The 20477-nt window shown below is 32.1% G+C and overlaps 1 protein-coding gene across 1 annotated transcript; it reads right to left on the reverse strand.

Moving 5' to 3' along the window:
• Window positions 1-4429: 4429 nt before the first annotated feature.
• On the reverse strand, window positions 4430-20199 carry LOC142226429 (uncharacterized). Its single transcript, XM_075296447.1, has 3 exons — window positions 20013-20199; window positions 12443-13084; window positions 4430-5007 (listed from the first exon to the last, which is right to left on the reverse strand). The coding sequence occupies exons 1-3, from the start codon at window positions 20101-20103 to the stop codon at window positions 4763-4765; spliced, it is 978 nt and encodes a 325-aa protein (XP_075152562.1). The 5' UTR covers window positions 20104-20199; the 3' UTR covers window positions 4430-4762.
• Between the last annotated feature and the right edge of the window lie 278 nt (window positions 20200-20477).

Genomic DNA, 20477 nt, shown 5'->3' on the forward strand with positions numbered 1-20477 from the left:
AGAAGTAAGAATTTGACAAAATGTTCATATAAAAATAAAAATTTGACAAAATTTTCTATAGAAATAAAATTTTGACAAAATTTTGTGTAGAAATACAAGTCTAACAAAATTTTCTACAGAAATAAAATTTTGACAAAATTTTCTATAGAAATAAAATTTTGCAAACAATTTCTATAGAACTAAAATTTTAACAATCAGAAATTTTTCAATAGAAATAATATTTTGACAAAATTTTCTATAGAACTAAAATTTTAAAAAAATTTTCTAACGAAATAAAATTGTGACAAAAATTGACAAAATTTTCTACAGAAATAAAATTTTCACAAAATTTCGTATAGAAATAAAATTTTAACAAAATTTTCGTACAAAACTAAAACTTTGACAAAATTTTCTATAGAAATAAAATTTTGACAAAATTTTTCGCGTAGAAATAAAATTTTGACAAAATTTTCTATACAAATAAAATTTTGACAAAATTTTCTATACAAATAAAATTTTGACAAAATTTTCTATACAAGTAAAATTCTGACAAAATCTTCTATAGAACTAAAATTTTAAAAAATTTTCTACAGAAAAAAAATTAAAACAATGTTCTATTGAAATAAAATTTTGATAAAATTTTCTATAGAAATAAAATTATCACAAAATTTCGTATAGAAAGAAAATTTTCATATAAATATAAAATGTTGACAAAATTTGTTATAGAAATAAAACTTTGACAAAATTTTCAATAGAAATAAAATTTTAATAAAATATTTTTTTGGCAATAAAATTTTAACAAAATTTTTTATAAAATGAAAGTTTGACAAAGTTTTCTATAGACATAAAAGTTTGCCAACAATTTCTATAGAACTAAAATGTTAACAAAATTTTCTACAGAAAAAATTGACAAAATTTTCTTTAGAAATAACATTTTGGGAAAATGTTGATAGAAATAAAGTTTCGATAAAATTTTCTATGGCAATAAAATTTTAACAAAACTTTGTATAAAATAAAAGTTTGGCAAAAATTTCTATTGAAATAAAATTTTCAGAATATTTTCAATAGCAGTAACATTTTGACAAAATTTTCTATAGAAACAATATTTTCTATAGAAATTAAATTTTGACAAGATTTTCTAAAGAAATACAATTTTGACAATATTTTCTATAGACATAAAATTTTCTATGGAAATAAGATTTTGACAAATTTTTATATGGAAATAAAATTTTGACAAAATTTTCTATGGAAATAAAATTTTGACAAAATTTTCTAGAGAAACAAAAATTGACAAAATTTTCTATAGAAATAAACTTTTCACAAAATTTTCTATAGAAAAAAAAATTTACAAAATTTTGTGTAGAAATACAATTTTGACAAGATTTTCTACAGAAAAAAATTTTGACAAAATTTGCTATAGAAATAAAATTTTGCCAACAGCTTCTATAGAACTAAAATTTTAACAAAATTTTCTAGAGAAAAAATTTAACATAATTTTGTATTGAAATAAAATTTTGGGCAAATGTTCTACAAAAATAAAATTTTGATAAAATTTTCTATAGAAATAAAATTTTGTGTAGAAATACAATTTTGAAAAAATTTTCTGCAGAAATAAAATTTTGACAAAATTTTCTATAGTAATAAAATTTTGTCAACAATTTCTATAGAACTAAAATTTTGACAAACTTTTCTACAGAAAAAAAATTGACACAATTTTATATAGAAATAAAATTTTGGAAAAATGTTCTATAGAATTAAAGTTTTGATAAAATTTCCTATAAAAATAAAATTATTACAAAATTTCGTATAGAAATAAAATTTTGACAAAATTTTCCTATAAAAATACAATTTTGACAAAATTATCTATAGAAATAAAACTTTGACAAAATTTTCAATAGAAATAAAATTTTGAAAAAAAATCTGTAGAAATACAATTTTGACAAAATTTTCTACAGAAATAAAATTTTAACAAAATCTTCTATAGAAAAAATTTACACAATTTTCTATAGAAATAAAATTTTGATAAAATTTTCTGTGGCAATAAAATTTTAACAAAATTTGTATAAAATAAAAGTTTGGCAAAATTTTCTTTTGAAATAAAATTTTCAGAAAATTTTCAATAGAAATAAAATTTTGACAAAATTTTCTATAGAAACAAAATGTTGACGAAATTTTCCTTAGAAATTAAAGTTTCACAAAACTTTCTAAATAATATTTCCTATAGAAATAAAAATTGACAAAATTTTCTATAGAAATAAAATTATCACAAAATTTCTTATAGAAATAAAATTTTGACAAAATATTCCTATAAAAATAAAATATTGACAAAATTTTCTATAGAAATAAAATTTTAACAACATTTACTTAAGAAATAAAATTTTAACAAAAACAACTTCTTTAAAAATTTTAATTTTCGTGTTAAAAGAAAGGATCATTCATTCATTTATTCAAAGAAACAATTTTATTTTTTTAATTCTTTTTCCTTTTTTTTAATTTTTAAAATCTTATAAAAGAACTTCAAAAAAATATTATTTTTAATTTAAGTGGTAACTTTTTTTATTTTGGTACATTATTTCGGCACGAGTTGCAACCGTGCTCATATGACCACCGTAAATCGAAAATGCCTGTAAGGTTTCAATGACTAAAACAAAAGAACTTTTTCGTACACTTCTCAAAAGTAGTAAAAATGAACTACAGCATGGTTAAAATGGCGTTTAGGATTTTTTCTTTATTTTTAGTTAGTTTTTGTTTTTCGGAAAAGATGTATTTCTTAAATGGTTCAAAAATATTAGAAAATTTTCGTTAATTTAATTATTCTTAAAAATTGGAATTTATTATATTTAAATTTTCGCACGAAATTGTTAATTTTTCCCCTAACATACTTTACTTTGCATTGGACGATAAAGACTTTTATAATTTTTATTTTATTTTAAATAGCGCTCAATTTCTTTAGTTTTTAGTTTTCCTAAATGCTTTTATGATGAGGAATTATGGAATTATGGCTTTAAGGTTCTTAGTACACATCCAGATTTTGTAAACTGCAATTTCGCTTATATCAGACACTTCCAGTACAACATTTTTATTGATTAAACAAGTAAGGAAAGCCTAAAGTCGGACGGGGCCGACTATATTATACCCTGCACCACTTTGTAGATCTAAATTTTCGATACCATATATAAAGGATTGTCCCAAATACATACATTTAAATATCACTCGATCTGGAAGAATTTGATAGACTTCTACAAAATCTATAGACTCAAAATTTAAGTTGTCTAATGCACTAGGGTGGAACACAATGTTAGTAAAAAATATGGGAAACATTTAAATCTGAAGCAATTTTAAGGAAACTTCGCAAAAGTTTATTTATGATGTATCGCTCGATATATATGTATTAGAAGTTTAGGAAAATAAGAGTCATTTTTACATTTTTTCGACTAAGCAGTGGCGATTTTACAAGGAAAATATTGGTATTTTGACCATTTTGGTCGAAATCAGAAAAACATATATATGGGAGCTATATCTAAATCTGAACCAAATTTGGCACGCATAGCTACAATGCTAATTCGACTCCCTGTGCAAAATTTCGACTAAATTGAAGTAAAAGATTGGCCTTTGTGGTCATATGAGTGTAAATCGGGCGAAAGCTATATATGGGAGATATATCCAAATCTGAACCGATTTCAATCAAATTTGGCACGCATAGCTATAATGCTAATTCGACTCCCTGTGCAAAATTTCAACTACATCGGAGTTAAAAATTGGCCTCTGTGGTCATATGAGTGTAAATCGGGCGAAAGCTATATATGGGAGATATATCCAAATCTGAACCGATTTCAACCAAATTTGGCACGCATAGCTACAATGCTAATTCTACTCCCTATGCAAAATTTCAACTAAATCGGAGCAAAAAATTGGCCTCTGTGGGCAAATGAGTGTAAATCGGGCGAAAGCTATATATGGGAGATATATCTAAATCTGAACCGATTTGGCGGATATTTTGCAAGTTTTTCGAGACTCATAAAATATTCGAGTGTACGGAATTTGAGGAAGATCGGTTGATATACACGCCAATTATGACCAGATCGGTGAAAAATATATATGGCAGCTATATCTAAATCTGAACCGATTTTTTCCAAAATCAATAGAGATCGTCTTTGAGCCGAAACAGGACCCTATACCAAATTTTAGGACAATCGGACTAAAACTGCGAGCTGTACTTTGCACACAAAAATACATCAACAGACAGACAGACAGACAGACAGACGGACAGACAGACAGACGGACATCGCTAAATCCACTCAGAATTTAATTCTAAGCCGATCCGTATACTAGGTTGGTCTATGATTACTCCTTCTTGGCGCTACATACAAATGCACAAACTTATTATACCCTGTACCACAGTAGTGGTGAAGGGTATAAAAAAGTAAATAAAGTTCCCAAAAATACATAATTCTATTTGACTCTTTTTATTTAATCAAATAATTATAAATTTCAGTTAATTTAAATATTTTTACATTAAGGAAAATTGACCTTAATTGAAAGCCACACGACTTTACCGGTGAGAGGTAAATTTCAAAGATGAGAATGAAACAAAGATTAGAAATAATAATTGTCTTAAATGAAATGTTTTGGTTTTAAATAAATGTTTACTTAATGTTATATAAATTTTTTGGCCTAAATTTTTGTTTACTTTTCATATAAGATCAATATTTTTTTTACTCAATAAAATAAAATATAGATTACATTATTTACAAATAATTTTGAAGGTAATGCATTTTTAGTTTTAAATGTACGCAATAAATAAAATCGCAAGTATTCCAAATAAGATGTTCGAAATGCCATTAATTTCACTTCCACTTATCAGATGATCTTCACCACTTTCATCCAAGTCATATTTATTACAACCATCCTCACTGCAAATACGACATCCGACCATAGTGTGAGCATTTGAAAGAGTTTGGCATGTTAGGAATTTATTTGAATTCAAAAGGGTGGTACAACCGCGGTTGGTAAAAACTGTGTTATTGGCTGCAAGAGAAAAATAAAATTGAGATTGAATTTAAAATTTAAATTTTTAGGCCATTTTAGAATGGTTATAAATATGGTGTGAATTTGATTTAAACAAATATGATTTCTTGCAAATAATATGTTTTGGGAAATGGATTTTTAGATGACCATTTTGAAACTTTGTTAAAAAGGAAGGATTCTTGAAATGACACCTAAGCTGTCCTATTGGGATATGATAACCTTAGAACACTACTACGCTCTGAGGCTGCCTTTTTAAACCTAGTATGCACCTTAAACGGAAAAATACGAAGACTTTGAATTTACCTCAGAGAAAATTATTTAAATAGATTCCTACTGTCCAAATCTACTATATGTTTTTGTTTTCGAAAATTTTCTGGGAATAGAAGGCACAAAAATTTTGGGATATTATTTTGTCAGGACCTGGTTATATAGAAAAATATATCACAAAAATTATTAAAATATATATTTAATGAAACATTACAAAAAATTCAATTAAATAGTTGATTGAAATGGATTTTTTAAATTTATAAATTAATTGATATAATTAACTATTTAATCGATATAAAAACATGAAGTTAATTAAGTCAATGATTGAAACTATTTACATTTTCAATTAAAAAAGACTAAGATGTTTAATTAAATATTCGATCAAGTGAGTGTTGCAATGAACATCAATTAAATTTTTTTAATTAGAACGTTAATTGAAATTTGCTAATGAAATCAATCTATTTTTAATCAAGTATTGGTGCTATCAGCTTCGTGATTGAACCAATTCCAATTAATAAATTAATTGAATCAATTACTCTTACTCTTACCCTATGGTGGAGGCTATAAAAATGATTCGAATGGAAAATTCATTGGAATTAGACCAAAGTTTCCTTACAATGCGAAACTCATATTGACAAATTGGCATATGAAATGTGCTTATTTTTCTTTACTATTTCAGCAGAAAATATTATTTAACCCTCTAATGCCCGCCTTTATGCTTTAGTAAAACACACCTTAAGACAACAAAAATGGGCAAAATAAAAAGAAAACTTATTTGAAACTATTCAAGAGGCTTTGCAGCATATGCTGAATTTTACGGTATAAATTTTCCTTGCTTAGTTGTCTTGCTTTTGTGTTGTTAACATTGAACATTTAATCAGCTGGCAAAAAAATTGGGGCATTAGAGGGTTAAGGAATATTCATCGTACTAATCCAATGAAACAACCAAATTCCGACTGTGCCTATCTACTATTGAGGAAAACCACAACAAGACTATTCCAATTCCGAATAAATGAAACGAAATGATAATATTACATAAATACTGATAAAACAAACATAGAATGATATTCCTACTGTCCCTACCTACTATCTGGGGAAATCACTGTCAAGTGAATGGGTTGTAATAGCTAAGGCATTTACTAAGTCAAGTCTATCAATCGTCAACATCAGAATTATTTAATGCTTTAAGGGAAACGTTTTTGTTATGGGAAAATATTAAGGTTAGTACTATAATTGTATTTTTCTTAATTTTTAATTACAACAAACTGCAGATTTTATATCCATCAACGTAGAATGGTGATGACGGGTATAACAAGTTTGGTATTCCTTTTTGAACACATCAAAATATTGATTTTCGACTTATAAAGTGTACCATATATTCTTGGTCGGGGAGAAATTCTAAGACGTTATAACCATGTCCGTCTGTTGTAATTACGCTACAGCCTTCAATAAATAAGTGACCGTCCTGGAATTTGGCAAAGGTTTGTTTTTCTTGCCCGGAAGTGTGACTATAACAGGTTGGCTGATAAGTCCCCGGTCTGACACATAGATGGCGTCGCTAGTATTAAAAGCATTTTATTTTCATATAGTAACATACCAACCGTCAAATGATTCGTGTCAAAATTTGACGTCTGTAAGTCAATTAGTTTGTGAGATAGAGCGTCTTTTGTGAAGCAACTGGACACAGCAATTTTACCTGATTTGCCTGATATTGGAAATCTAGAAGTATTTTAGGGTCAAAAATGGGATGCCAAATATGGTATGTATCGGTCCTTGTTTTCTGGTATAGACAGCTCTAACGATTTGACTTCTGGGACTTTTAAACACCACAATTTTCATCCGATTTGTCCGAAATTAAAAATCTGGGCTATTAAAAGGATTGCTAAATTGTAATATCTCCACCGTATGGAAAATGTAATCCTAAGTTTCCCTACTTTGCGGATCACATATTGACAAAGTATATATATATATATAATATTTTAAAGTGGTTATTTTGCTTTAACTTTTCAACAGAACAAAAATCTTTAAGGATTTTTGTGCTGTTGTTTTCGTACAAATACAGTGGGTCAACCAGATTCCTACTGTCCCTATCTACTCTTCAAGAAAACCAAAACATGGCAATCGGCCCATTTTTATACCCTCCACCATAGGATGGGGGGGTATATTAACTTTGTCATTCCGGTTGTAACACATCGAAATATTGCTCTAAGACCCCATAAAGTATATATATTCTGGGTCGTGGTGAAATTCTGAGTCGATCTAACATAAGCATGTCCGTCCGTCCGTCTGTTGAAATCACGCTAACTTCCGAACGAAACAAGCTATCGACTTGAAACTTGGCACAAGTAGTTGCTATTAATGTAAGTCGGATGGCATTGCAAATGGGCCATATCGGTCTACTTTTACGTATAGCCCCCATATAAATCGATCCTAGATTTGGCTTGCGGAGCCTCTAAGAGTAGCATATGTCATCCGATCTGCCTGAAATTTGGTACATGGTGTAAGTATATGGTCTCTAGAAACCATAATAATTATATATAGCCATAATTATATATAGCCCCCATATAAACCGATCCCCAGATTTGACCTCCGGGGTCCCTTAGAGGAGCAAAATTCATCCGATCCGGTTGAAATTTGGTACATGGTGTTGGTATATGTTCTTTAACAACCATGCAACCATATCGGTTCATAATTATATATAGCCCCTATATAAACCAATCCCCAGATTTGAACTCCGGAGCCTTTGCAGGAGCAAAATTCATCCGATCTGGTTGAAATTTGGAACGTGGTGTTAGTATGTGATCTCTAACAAACACGCAAGAATTGGTCCGTATCGGTCCATAATTATATATAGCCCCCATATAAATCGATCCCCAGATTTGACCTCCGAAGCCTCTTAGAGGAGCAAAATTCATCCGATTCGGTTCAAATTTGGTACGTGGTGTTAGTATATGGTTTTTAAAAACCATGTAAAAATTGATCCATATCGGTCCATAATTTTATATGTAGCCCCCATATAAACCGTTCCCCAGATTTGATCTCCGGAGCCTCTTGGAGGAGCAAAATTCATCGGATCCGGTTGAAATTTGGATCGTGGTGTTAGTATATGGCCGCTAATAACCATGCCATATCGGTCTATAGTTATATATAGCCGATCCCCAATCACTCAAAAATTGGTCCATATCGGTTCATAATCATGGTTGCCACTCGAGCCAAAAATGGTCTACCAAGGTTAGGTTAGGTTAGGTTATGTGGCAGCCCGATGTATCAGGCTCACTTAGACTATTCAGTCCATTGTGATACCACAGTGGTGAACTTCTCTCTTATCACTGAGTCCTGCCCGATTCCATGTTAAGCTCAATGACAAGGCACCTCCTTTTTATAGCCGAGTCCGAACGGCGTTCCACATTGCAGTGAAACCACTTAGAGAAGCTTTGAAACCCTCAGAAATGTCACCAGCATTACTGAGGTGGGATAATCCACCGCTGAAAAACTTTTTGGTGTTCGGTCGTAGCAGGAATCGAACCCACGACCTTGTGTATGCAAGGCGGGCATGCTAACCATTGCACCACGGTGGCTCCCAAAGTTTTATTTCTATAGAAAATTTTGTCAAAATGTTATTTCTATAGAAAACTAGCGTAACCCGGCCCGCTTCGCTGCGCCTTCCGAAGCGTATTTGGAGGAACATTTTGCATTAACTTAGTCAACTATATCCTTCGTGCTGAAAACAAATTCGAAAAGATTTCAATTCTTTTAAACAAATCGGACTACTTTATTTTTCGTTTATAGGTACAAATACGACGGGAGAGGGTGTACCCTTTCCTCCAAATATTTTTAATAATGTTCTGTATTCAAGTAGTTGGACAATCTTCTATATTTCTTGTGAGTTTTAAGTGTGGTTTGTCAAGGAAAGGTATCCTTCTCCTCAACATATCTGAAAATTAAGCACTATATTATAATAACATACAAAAAATTACTGTTTCCCATCCAATAAATCGGAAAAAGCAAAAGTAGTAAAAAATTTTACCACATTAACATTTGCTAAAATGTTGGAAAATGATGCACCCTCTACGTTGGCTGCCAATTTCATGTAAATTTAAGTTCTTTACTAAAAAGAAGTCTGGCAGAAGCCTGTACAAAACTCATAAAATTATGTACCGAGTTCCCATGTACGGACAACCCTCTACTTTCAACTTAAGAAAAAAAAACGGACAAAAGGGAACCCTCTCTTTACTAAAAAGAAGACTAAAAAGAAGTCTGGCAGAAGCCTGTGCAAAATCATAAAATTATGTACCGAGTTCCCATTTACGGACAACCCTCTACTTTCAATTTAAGAAAAAAAAAACGGACAAAAGGGAACCCTCTCCCCACCTTCGCTCCACTCCGACCTGATATCGGACTATCACGTACCCTATATTAATTTCGCAACTACTCAATGGTCCCTATAAATTCTATCGAAGTAAATCGATAAAGTTTATTTCAATTTTCCCCTCCCCCAACCAGATATCGAAAAATCATATACTAATTTAAAAATTATGTATAAATGTAATCACCTCCTGCCACGTCCCTGTAAATTTCAAGTAGATCGGAGATGTTTAAATTGTGCTCTATTGTTTTAAAGGGACGTCACTTTCCCCGATACAATATCGACACCCCAAACCTTCCCTGAAAATTCTTGAAACTTTCCTTCAAGTGTGGGGCAAGGAAGGTTGCCTCTTCGTTCATAACCTTCCCCCACTGCTTTTGTAAATTTCAAGACAACTTAAATTTTTTTTTGTAGTTTCAGAGGAGGACCTCCTCCCCGACCAAATGTCGAAAAGCGTATCTTTTGTAAACGTCCCAGAAAATGTCAATCAAATTATAAGCCTAAAGGGGCGGCCTCTCTTCCGTTCAAATATCACAAAATCAACTATTACGGTTGACAGAGGTTACGATCTCTCCCCAGTCCTCTGTAAATTTCAAGTAACTCGGTAAAGTTTAATTGTTTCTCTGTATACTTAAGAGAAGCGGATGTCTCCCTATGCCCTTTTATTTTTATTAAGAAATCAGGAACCTGATATAAATTTCGTAACTCATGTTTTCTGTAAAATTTCAGTCGGGGGAGTTTAGTTTTGTTTGAACTTTCAAAAAAAAAAAAACAAAATTGGGCAAAGGGGTGGTCCCCCTCCCCAACCAAATATCGAAAAATAATGTAGCGGATTTTTGTCTACATGCCAACCCCAACATTCAATGAAAATTTCAAGCAAATCGCATAATTTTGTTCCAAGTTTCAAAAAGTAGGGCAAGGGGGAGGTCCCCCTCCCCATCCACATATGAAATCATCGGGTACCCCATATTAATTCCATATCCTCACCACATGTTCTCTGTAAATCGCAGATAATTTAGAGAATTTTAGTTTTTTCACTGTACTTAAAAAAAAGTCGAACAAAGGGGAGGCCCCCCTCCGCCACCAAATATCGAAATAAAAAGTAGCGGATCTTTGTCTAGATGCCAACCCCAATCTTCAATGAAAATTTCAAGCAAATCGGTCAACTTTGGTCTAATTTTCAAAAAGTCGGACAAAGGGGAGGTTCCTCTCCGCGACCATATGTCAAAATATGAGGTACCCTATTTTCAGCACATGAGTGCACCCCACGATCTCTGAAAGTTTCAAGTAAATCAGTTCAGCCGTTTTCGCGCCAACCCGGAACATACAAATAAACAAACAAACAAATAAACAAACATAATTTGAATTTTATATATATAGATAGATGTTTTCAAAATTTTATTCATATAGAAAATTTTGTCAAATTTTGTTTCTATAGAAAATGTTGTCCGATTTTATTTCTATAGAAAATGTTGGCAAAAAAGAAAGTTTTTTTCAAAATTTTACTTCTATAGAAAATGTTGTTAAAATTGTATTTTTTCAAAATTTTATTTCTGTAGAAACTTTTGTCAAAATTTTATTTCTATAGAAAATTTTGTCAAACTTAATTATATACGTATTTAATCGGCCTTTTTTAGTTTAATATGTACCACGTATGGACTATTTTGCAATTTAGAAGACGATGTTAGGAAGTTTTAAGATACCTTGCCATCGGCAAGTGCTACCGCAACCCAAGTAATTGGATTGTGGATGAAAGTCTTCAGTAGCAGTTTCTATGCAATGGTGGAGGGAACATAAGCTTCGGTCTGGCCGAACTTACGGCCGTATATACTTGTTTCATCTGCAATACCATCTGCAACAATAACAACTATGTGTGGCAAGTTTCAAGTCAATAGCATGCTATGTTATGAAGTTAGCGTGAATTCAATAGATATACGAATGGAAGGACATCGTTAGATCGACTATCACAACGGACTGAATGGTGTGAGTAAGCCTGAAATAACGCTGGTTACCATTTAAATCTAGTTTGACTAAGAATTTTGCCACGACCAGGAATATATATATACTGCATGAGGTCTGAGACCAATATTTCTGTTTACCAATAAATATGATACAAAATTGGAGTATCCCTGCCCTATAGAAAATTCATTGGCAAAGTTTCCCTACTTTGAAAACCACATATTGACAAACTAGCATAATAAATGCAATATGGCATCATCCAATAAACTTTAAACATCTTGGCACTTAATATTATTGTATAAAGCATTAGAGCGGACCCGAATCCACATCCGACGAGTTGAAGCCGCAGCAAGTGGCTTAGAGTGCCACCGCTAGTACTTCAAAGCAGATCCTTTACAATTGGCATAATTATTTTTGTTTAACTGTTTAGGAGAAAATATTCACTAAAGAATATGTATTCATCGTACTAAGACAATGAGACAACCAGATTCCTACTGTCCCTATCTACTATACACGAAAACAACACAAGACGATCAAACTTGTAATAATTTACGTACAATATGTTTCACAGACTCGTTTTGTAGATTGAAATACGATATTATATGAATAGTGCTCAAAACAATTATCCTACTGTCCTTACCTACTATCTAGGGTAATTACATTTAATTGATTAATTTAGACATTAATAGCTAAGGCACTAACTAAGTCAGGTATGTCAATCGAAAACATCAGAATTATTTAATGCTAAAAGGGGCACGTTTTTGTTATGGGAAAATATTTAGGTTAGCATTTTTTTAAATTTTTAATTAAAAAAAATATTGTTTTAATTTTAAAAGCTCTTACCATAATACCGGTACATATAGCAAACATGTTCATCCATTTTCGAAGCAGCTAAAGTTGAAGATCTTACTTTTTGTAAATTCGCCGATTCAATATCGAAAGATCTACGATCTTCATATTCCATATAATCATAATCTTCTGGAGGTGGAGGTGGCTTTGCACTACTAGATGAAACTGAAGATGTTGTTGAGTTTGTGGATTCCGTTGACATCACAGAAGAGGATGAATTAATACCCGAAGTACTTGCTGCGGATGATGAAGACTGGGTCGTCTTTGTCTTCTCTTTCGCTGGTGAGCTAATTGTAGTCCTTTGTGTAGTTAGTGGTGCTGTAGTTGGACTTCGGCTTTTATCGTTGGAAGCTTGAGCTTTACTAGAACCACTTTCATCTTTGGCTTCTGCACTATAGTCATACAGATAATCTTCATTATAATCATCTTCTGGAGGTTTTGCCGATGGGATACTATTTGCGGCCGTTGTTTGATTGTTCCCAGGGTCTTGTGGTTGGGGTGAGGCAGATGTTGCAATCACTGACTGTGAAGGTAAAATTTCTGGCAAAGTACTGGGCTTCTGTGTCACACCACAAATACTCAATTCCCTAAAGTCTTGGTACTCATTGCAATCTTCACACACATAACACTGGATACCTTGAATAATGAAATTATTAGAAAATTAAATAGAAAAACACATGAGCTGATTACATATTTGAATACTATTTACTTGTTTGCCCATAATGTTATTTGTTTGCAGAGAGTAGCAAAATAAATATTTATTGTTTAAGGAATCCCAACCTTATATATAGACTTTGTGGCTTAAATTTGTAAACTCTATGTTAATGAACTATAAGTGAGATAACATCCTAAAAGATTTATAACCTTAAAATATGGCAAACGTATATATACACTCCAAAAAAAAAAATGGACATTCAAGTCAATTTAATATTTTGTTTTATGTTTCCGTTTTTGTTAAAATTTCCCCAATAGGAAAAATATTCCTTCACTTTAAAAATTGTTTACACACCTTAGTTTAACTAGGGAACAAAAATATACAAAAGGTTGTTCAATATTTTTTACAATTTTTAAAATTTACCAAAACTGGGTCCATAATGAACCGCTACAGACAAATTAGAAATTTTCTTTAACAAGTGAAAAAATTGTTTCCATCGGCGTTTAGACAAACATGTCTGAAAGTAAACTAAATTTTCTTTCATTCTTTTGTATGTAAGTTTTCTATATTGAAAACATAACCACTAATTTTTTACTCAAAAAAAAAAAAACGTGAATCCTATATGGCACTAAAGTCAATTAAATTTTCTTTTAGTTCATGGAAGTATTATGTTTTGAATTAACTAAAAAGGGGTAAAAGATTACCCCAGATACACCCAGAATAGCGACATGATTGTTTTTGTTATAACATAATAATCATCGGCAATCATTTTTGCCGAGTGATGATAATGCTCAACAAAATTTGGGCGCCACGACATACAGTGGGGAGCAAAACTGAGTCCATGTTTACTACTTACAAGTATGCTTTATTCGCTTAATAAGAAACGTCTCTTGTGTCCAATAGCTACAAAATTTATTACATTTATACTTTATTTTCTGACAAACAAAACTGTACTATACTACTGCAATTATTAAACTAAAATCCACATAAGCCTGCATCGAGTTTTGCACTTTAGGCATAATACATTAAAATAAAATGTTTTAGTATTTAGCCTATAGTTCTTTGTTTCTAATTACACAGAAACCAAGTATATACGGCCGAAAGTTCGGCCAGGCCGAATCTTATGTACCCTATACCATGGATTGCGTAGAAACTTATACTAACCAATGTGGTATCACAATGGACTGAACAGTCTAAGTGGGCCTGATACATCGGGCTGCCACCTAACCTATACTAACTTACTTCGGTTGCGGCCGATGGCAAGGCACCTTAAACTTCTTAACATCATCTTCTAAATTGTAAGTTAGTCCATGCGGGATATATATTAGACAAAATAAAGGTCGATTAAATACGTATATACTGTTTGGTAGACTGGTAGAATTCTTGATGTTTTGAAAGATTTTGCAAAGTATTGCTCTACTACTAAGAGGTGCTTCATAAATTTTGTACAGAAATAAAATTCTGACAAGATTTTCTATAGAAATAAAATTTTGACAAAATTTTTTATAGAAATAAATTTTTGACAAAATGTTCTATAGAAATTATATTTCGACACAATGTACTAAAGAAATAAAATGTTGACAATATTTTCTATAAAAATAAAATTTTGACAAAATTTTCTATAGAAATAAATTGTTGACAAAATTTTCTATAGAAATATAAAATTTAGATAAAATTTTCTATGGCAATACAATTTTGGTAGATTATTTTTGTCTCGATAGACAATCGTGATTTTACTGTGATTGGGGATATGTTTATATGGGGGGCTATATATATCTATAGATCGATACGGACCAATTTTGGCATGATTGTTATCGGCTATTTACTAGGCCAATGTACCAAATGTCAACCGGATCAGATGAATTTTGCTCCTTCAAGAGGCTCCGCAAGCCAAATCGGTGGATCGGTTTATATGGGGGCTATATATAATTATTGACCGATGTGGACCAAATTTTGCATAGTTCTTAGAGACCATATACTAACATCACGTACTAAGTTTCAACCGAATCGGATGAATTTTGCTCCTCCAAGTGGATCCGGAGGTCAATTCTGGGGACCGGTTTATATGGGGGATCGGTTTTCTTTCTATATAAAATTATGGACCGATATGAACCAATTCTGGCATGTTTGTTAGAGACCATATACTAACACCACGTATCAAATTTCAACCGGATGGGTGAATTTTGCTCCTCCAAGACGATCCGGAGGTCAACTCTAGAGATCGGTTTATATGGGGGCTATATATAATTATGGACCGATATAGACCAATTTTTGCATGGTTGTTAGAGACCATATACTAACACCATGCACCAAATTTCAGAGAGATCGGATGAAATTTGCTTCTTTTTGAGTATTCGCAAGCCAAATCTGGGGATCGGTTTATATGGGGGCTATACGTAAAAATGTGTCGATTAGGCCCATTTGCCATACCATCTGACATACATCAATAACAACTACTTTTGCCAAGTTTACAATCGATAGCTTGTTTCGTTCGGAAGTTAGCGTGATTTCAACAGACGGACGGACGGACGGGCATGCTCAGATCGACTCAGAATTTCACCACGACCCAAAATATATATTCTTTATGGGATTGTAGAGCAATATTTCAATGTGTTACAAACGGAATGACAAAGTTAATATACCCCATCCTATGGTGTAGGGTATAAAAAAAATACTGTTGTACAACTAATGCTAAAATAACCTAATATTTATTGCAAACATTTTATTTTGTTTTAGTTTTAGTTTAATTTTAAAATTTTATAAGAAATTTTCCACAGCCTAACGATTTTTTGCTTTATTCCAAGTATGTCTCAAACATTTTATGAACTAAATGGCAGTAAAATTTCAATGACATACAAATTAGATCAATTCTAACTAAAATAGAAAAAGTTTTTCGTACACTTCTCAAAAATAGTACGAATGAACTGCAGCGTGGTTAAAATGGAAATGATCTGGAGCCTAAGATTTTTTCTTTATTTTTAGTTCATGTTCTTTTTCTTTTCTTTTCTTTTCTTTTCTTTTCTTTTCTTTTCTTTTCTTTTCTTTTCTTTTCTTTTCTTTTCTTTTCTTTCCTTTTCTTTTCTTTTCTTTTCTTTTCTTTTCGAGAAAGATGCATTTCGTAAATGGCAATTAAAAATCCAAAAATGTTTGAAAATTTTCTTTAATTTAATTTAATATAAAATTTTGGAATACAATTTAATTCAATTTTCGTACGAGATAGTTCATTTTTCCCATAATGTAGTTCACTTTTTATACCCACCACCATCGACTGCCGCAAATCTCTCAACGAGATGGCTGAGCAGTACAATATTCACCTAATATGGGTGCCAGGCCATAGGAACATACCGGGGAACTGCGTAGCAGATGAGGTAGCAAGGCTAGGAACTATCTAACATTTTCCAGGTGAACTAGAATCTGTTGGTATGTCTCTGGCAAACTGCATCCTCTTACTGCGTGAGAAAGCTGTCATGATGGCAAATGTTAGATGGGAAAATTGCAAGGATTGTAACGACACCAAGCAAATATGGCCCCATTTAAACTTAAACCGCACACTAGATATGCTAATGTTCTCAAGACGTCAGATATCACTCCTGATATCTGCTATAACTGGTCGCTGCCTGATAGGCGAATTTGCAAAAACTATTGGTGCGAAGTATAATGACTATTGTATGAGCTATCATGATGCGGAGGAAAAGGAATCAATTAAACACCTCTTGTGTGAGTGTCCTGCATTTTGTGTAAGGCGTAAGCAAATTTTAGGAGCATGTAGCTTCAGATTACTGGCGGACCTGGAAAACGTTAACTTAAGCAGTCTGTTAATGTTTTTGGAACAATCTGGTTGGTTCAACAAAAGAAAATAATATTGAAGGTTCAGTGCTTAAAACTGGAAGTGCCCATATATAATAGGTACATTTAGTTAAAAGTGGTGTATCACAATGGACTGAATAGTATAAGTGAGCCCGAAACTTAATCGGGCTGCTACTTTACCCTAACTTAACCTATACCCATCACCATAGAATGGTGATGGGGGTATAATAAGTTTGTAATTCCGTTTGTAACATATCGATTTCCGACTATATAAAGTATATATATTCCTGATCAGAGAGAAATTCTAAGACGATATAAGCATGTCCGTCTGTCCTTCTGTCTGTCTGCCTGTTGTAGGTTAGGTTAGGTTAGGTGGCAGCCCGATGTATCAGGCTCACTTAGACTATTCAGTCCATTGTGATACCACATTGGTGAACTTCTCTCTTATCACTGAGTGCTACCCGATTCCATGTTAAGTTCAATGACAAGGGACCTAATTTTTATAGCCGAGTCCGAACGGCGTTCCACATTGCAGTGACACCACTTAGAGAAGCTTTGAAACCCTCAGAAATGTCACCAGCATTACTATAATCCACAGCTGAAAAACTTTTTGGTGTTCGGTCGAAGCAGGAATCGAACCCACGACCTTGTGTATGCAAGGCGGGCATGCTAACCATTGCATGGCTCTGTTGTAATCACGCTAAATTTGGCACAGATTCGTTTTTTCTTTGCAGGCAGGTCAAGTTCGAACATGGGCTATATTGGTCCAAGTTTTGATATAGTCCCCATATAAACCGACCTCCCGATTCGGATCTTGGGCTTATAAAAACCGTACTTTTTATCCAATTTGCCTGAAATTGGAAATCTAGAAGTATTTTAGGACCATCATATGTGTGTCGAAAATGGTGCCTATCGGTCCATGTTTTGGTATATTCCCTATATAGACCTATCTCCCGATTTTGCTTCTTGGGCGTCTACAAACTGTACTTTCTATTCGATTTGCCTGAAATTTGAAATCTAAAGGTATTTTAGGACCAGAAATAAGTGTGTCAAAAATGGTATGTATCGATCCATGCTTTGGTAAAGCCCACATATAGCCCGATCTCCTTATTTTACTTCTTGGACTTCTAGAAACCGTAGTTTTTATGCGATTTGTCTAAAATTGAAAATCTAGAGGTATTTTAGGACCGAAAATAGGTGTGTCGAAAGTGGTGTGTATTGGTCCATGTTTTGATATAGCCCCCGTATAGCCCAATCTCCTGATTTGAATTCTTGGGCTTCTAGACACCTCAGTTTTTATTAGATTTACCTGAAATTAGAGGTATTTTTGGTCCATAAAAAGGTGCGCGGAATATGGTGTGTATTGGTCCAAGGTTCTGTTTAGCCTCCATATAGCCCTTTCTTCCGATTTGAATTCTTGAGCGTCTAGACGTCGGAACTTTTATCCGATCTGTCTGAAATTCAAAATCAAGAGATATCGTGGATTTACAAATAAGTGTGCCGAATATAGTGTGTATCGGTCCATGGTTTGGTATAGCCCCCGTATGGCCCGATCTCCCGATTTGAATTCTTGGGCTTCTAGACATCGCAATTTTTATGCGAATTACCTAAAATTCGAAATGTGGAGATATATTGGGTCTACGCATAAGTACGCCGAATATGGTGTGTATCGGTTCATATTTTCGTATTTACCTCATATAGACCCTTCTCCAGATTTGAGCTCTGAAATTGAAATTTATTTTCATTATAATTTCACTTTATATCACTTTGATATTTTTTTTTTTTAATTTAAAAAGTAGTCTGTGATAAGTTTCCAAGGAAACATGTTTGGAAAAAATAACAAGAAAAAAAGGAGAAGGGAAAAATTTGGAGAATTTTGATTGAATTGAATTTTTTGTTGTTTTGAAATTGAGAAGACCCTTAATGGCTGAATAATTTCCCGGTAACAAAATTGCTTTTACATCCGCGGGGAAAATCTATGGAATCTACAAGCGTGTCAAATTAGAAAAAAAACCTATTGTCCGTGCGGATAAGGCTTCTCGTTCTTTGACGAAAAGGTCGTTAACGTCTCAGAAAGATCTTTTTATTGATGGATCAACACGCAGAGAAGAAACATAATTGTCAAAATCATATTCGAAGACCAAAATAATATGATAGGAGCTATTTTTGCGGCGACCATGTAACATTTTAACCTGCAACCATGTTGGCTCAGTGAACATGGTTCTAAGAAAAATATAATTGTCCTCATCTAAAATGTTATATTGATAAAAAGAATTTTGTTTGAATGAAAAGACAATGGTCACGATTTAAAATATTATGGTATTCATTACAAATGTTTTTCTTCTAGTTAAAAGAACATGGTCACAACCTAAAATGTTTTGAGCTTTATGAAAAAACTTTTTTCATCGTCGGAAAAAGGACGCCACTTGAGCCACACGTGGTGTCATTTTATCGTTGCCAGATTGACACCGTCTATTCCCCGTTTGACACCACATGTCTGTTGATTCACTTTCATGAACGGATCGTTTTGAAATGAGCACACCGTTCATGATTTTTGCTATGGGTGTATAGAACAATTAAATTGGTCATAATTTAACCTCGATGATTGTTTCTTTACTTTACACAAAAAATAATATTATAATTTTTGAACTTACAATAAATTGTTGTTAATGAAAATGTCTAAGTTCAACAACATTTTTGTTGATATAACAAAATTGGTTGCTAATGTGACAATAATATTACTAAAATCGTAATTGTATTTACAAATTATGTTTTCAAATTTAAACATAATTTTAATCGTATTAACAAGAAACTTCATTGTTTTTTTGTGTAAGTTAATTTTCATGAAAATGTGTAATTTCGAATATGATAATCATAAAATTTTCCTTGATTACAATTTAGCGTTTCTTCTGTGTATAAATCTAGCGAATTTCGATGTATTTACATATTCGATATACTTCTTCAATTTTTTTAAATATTTTTTTATAATTTTTCACTAATTTTATGTTGGTTAAAGTTTCAAGCAAATTTGACTCTTCGAATATTTTTGTTTTGTCCCAGAAGTAATTTTAGATAACTTTAATTTTTTTTGGACTATTGTACCTTCAACGCTGTTATGCTGTATTACAATATTAATTACAAAATATGCAATAATTAAAAATTGTTTATTAATCATTTTATGACAATATTTCATTTTCACTTCACACAAATATTAAAATCTTTTCAAAAGTGCTGAAAAAAGTTTTGTATAGATGACGATTTAAAATGACACTGACTCCTAGTCATTTTCAGAAGATCACTTGAGGGTGTCATATGTTAAAAGTATTCTTTTGACTATCGAAATGAACATTATTGCAATTTGATGGGTCCGATAACAATCTTGGTCTGAAGACAACAAAAAAAAAAAAATCAATAACGCCGAACGAGAAAAAAGTGAACTGTTGCAGATAGAGGAAATTAAAAACATCCATTAGAGAAATGATAAAGAGTGGAAAGAGTGGTTCGACAGAAACCAAGATACAGTGGTTCGGTCATATAAAAATTAATGTAACTCTAAAAAGATAGCAG

This window comes from Haematobia irritans, chromosome 2 (assembly GCF_050003625.1).
Source record: "Haematobia irritans isolate KBUSLIRL chromosome 2, ASM5000362v1, whole genome shotgun sequence".
Classification (NCBI taxonomy): domain Eukaryota; kingdom Metazoa; phylum Arthropoda; class Insecta; order Diptera; family Muscidae; genus Haematobia; species Haematobia irritans.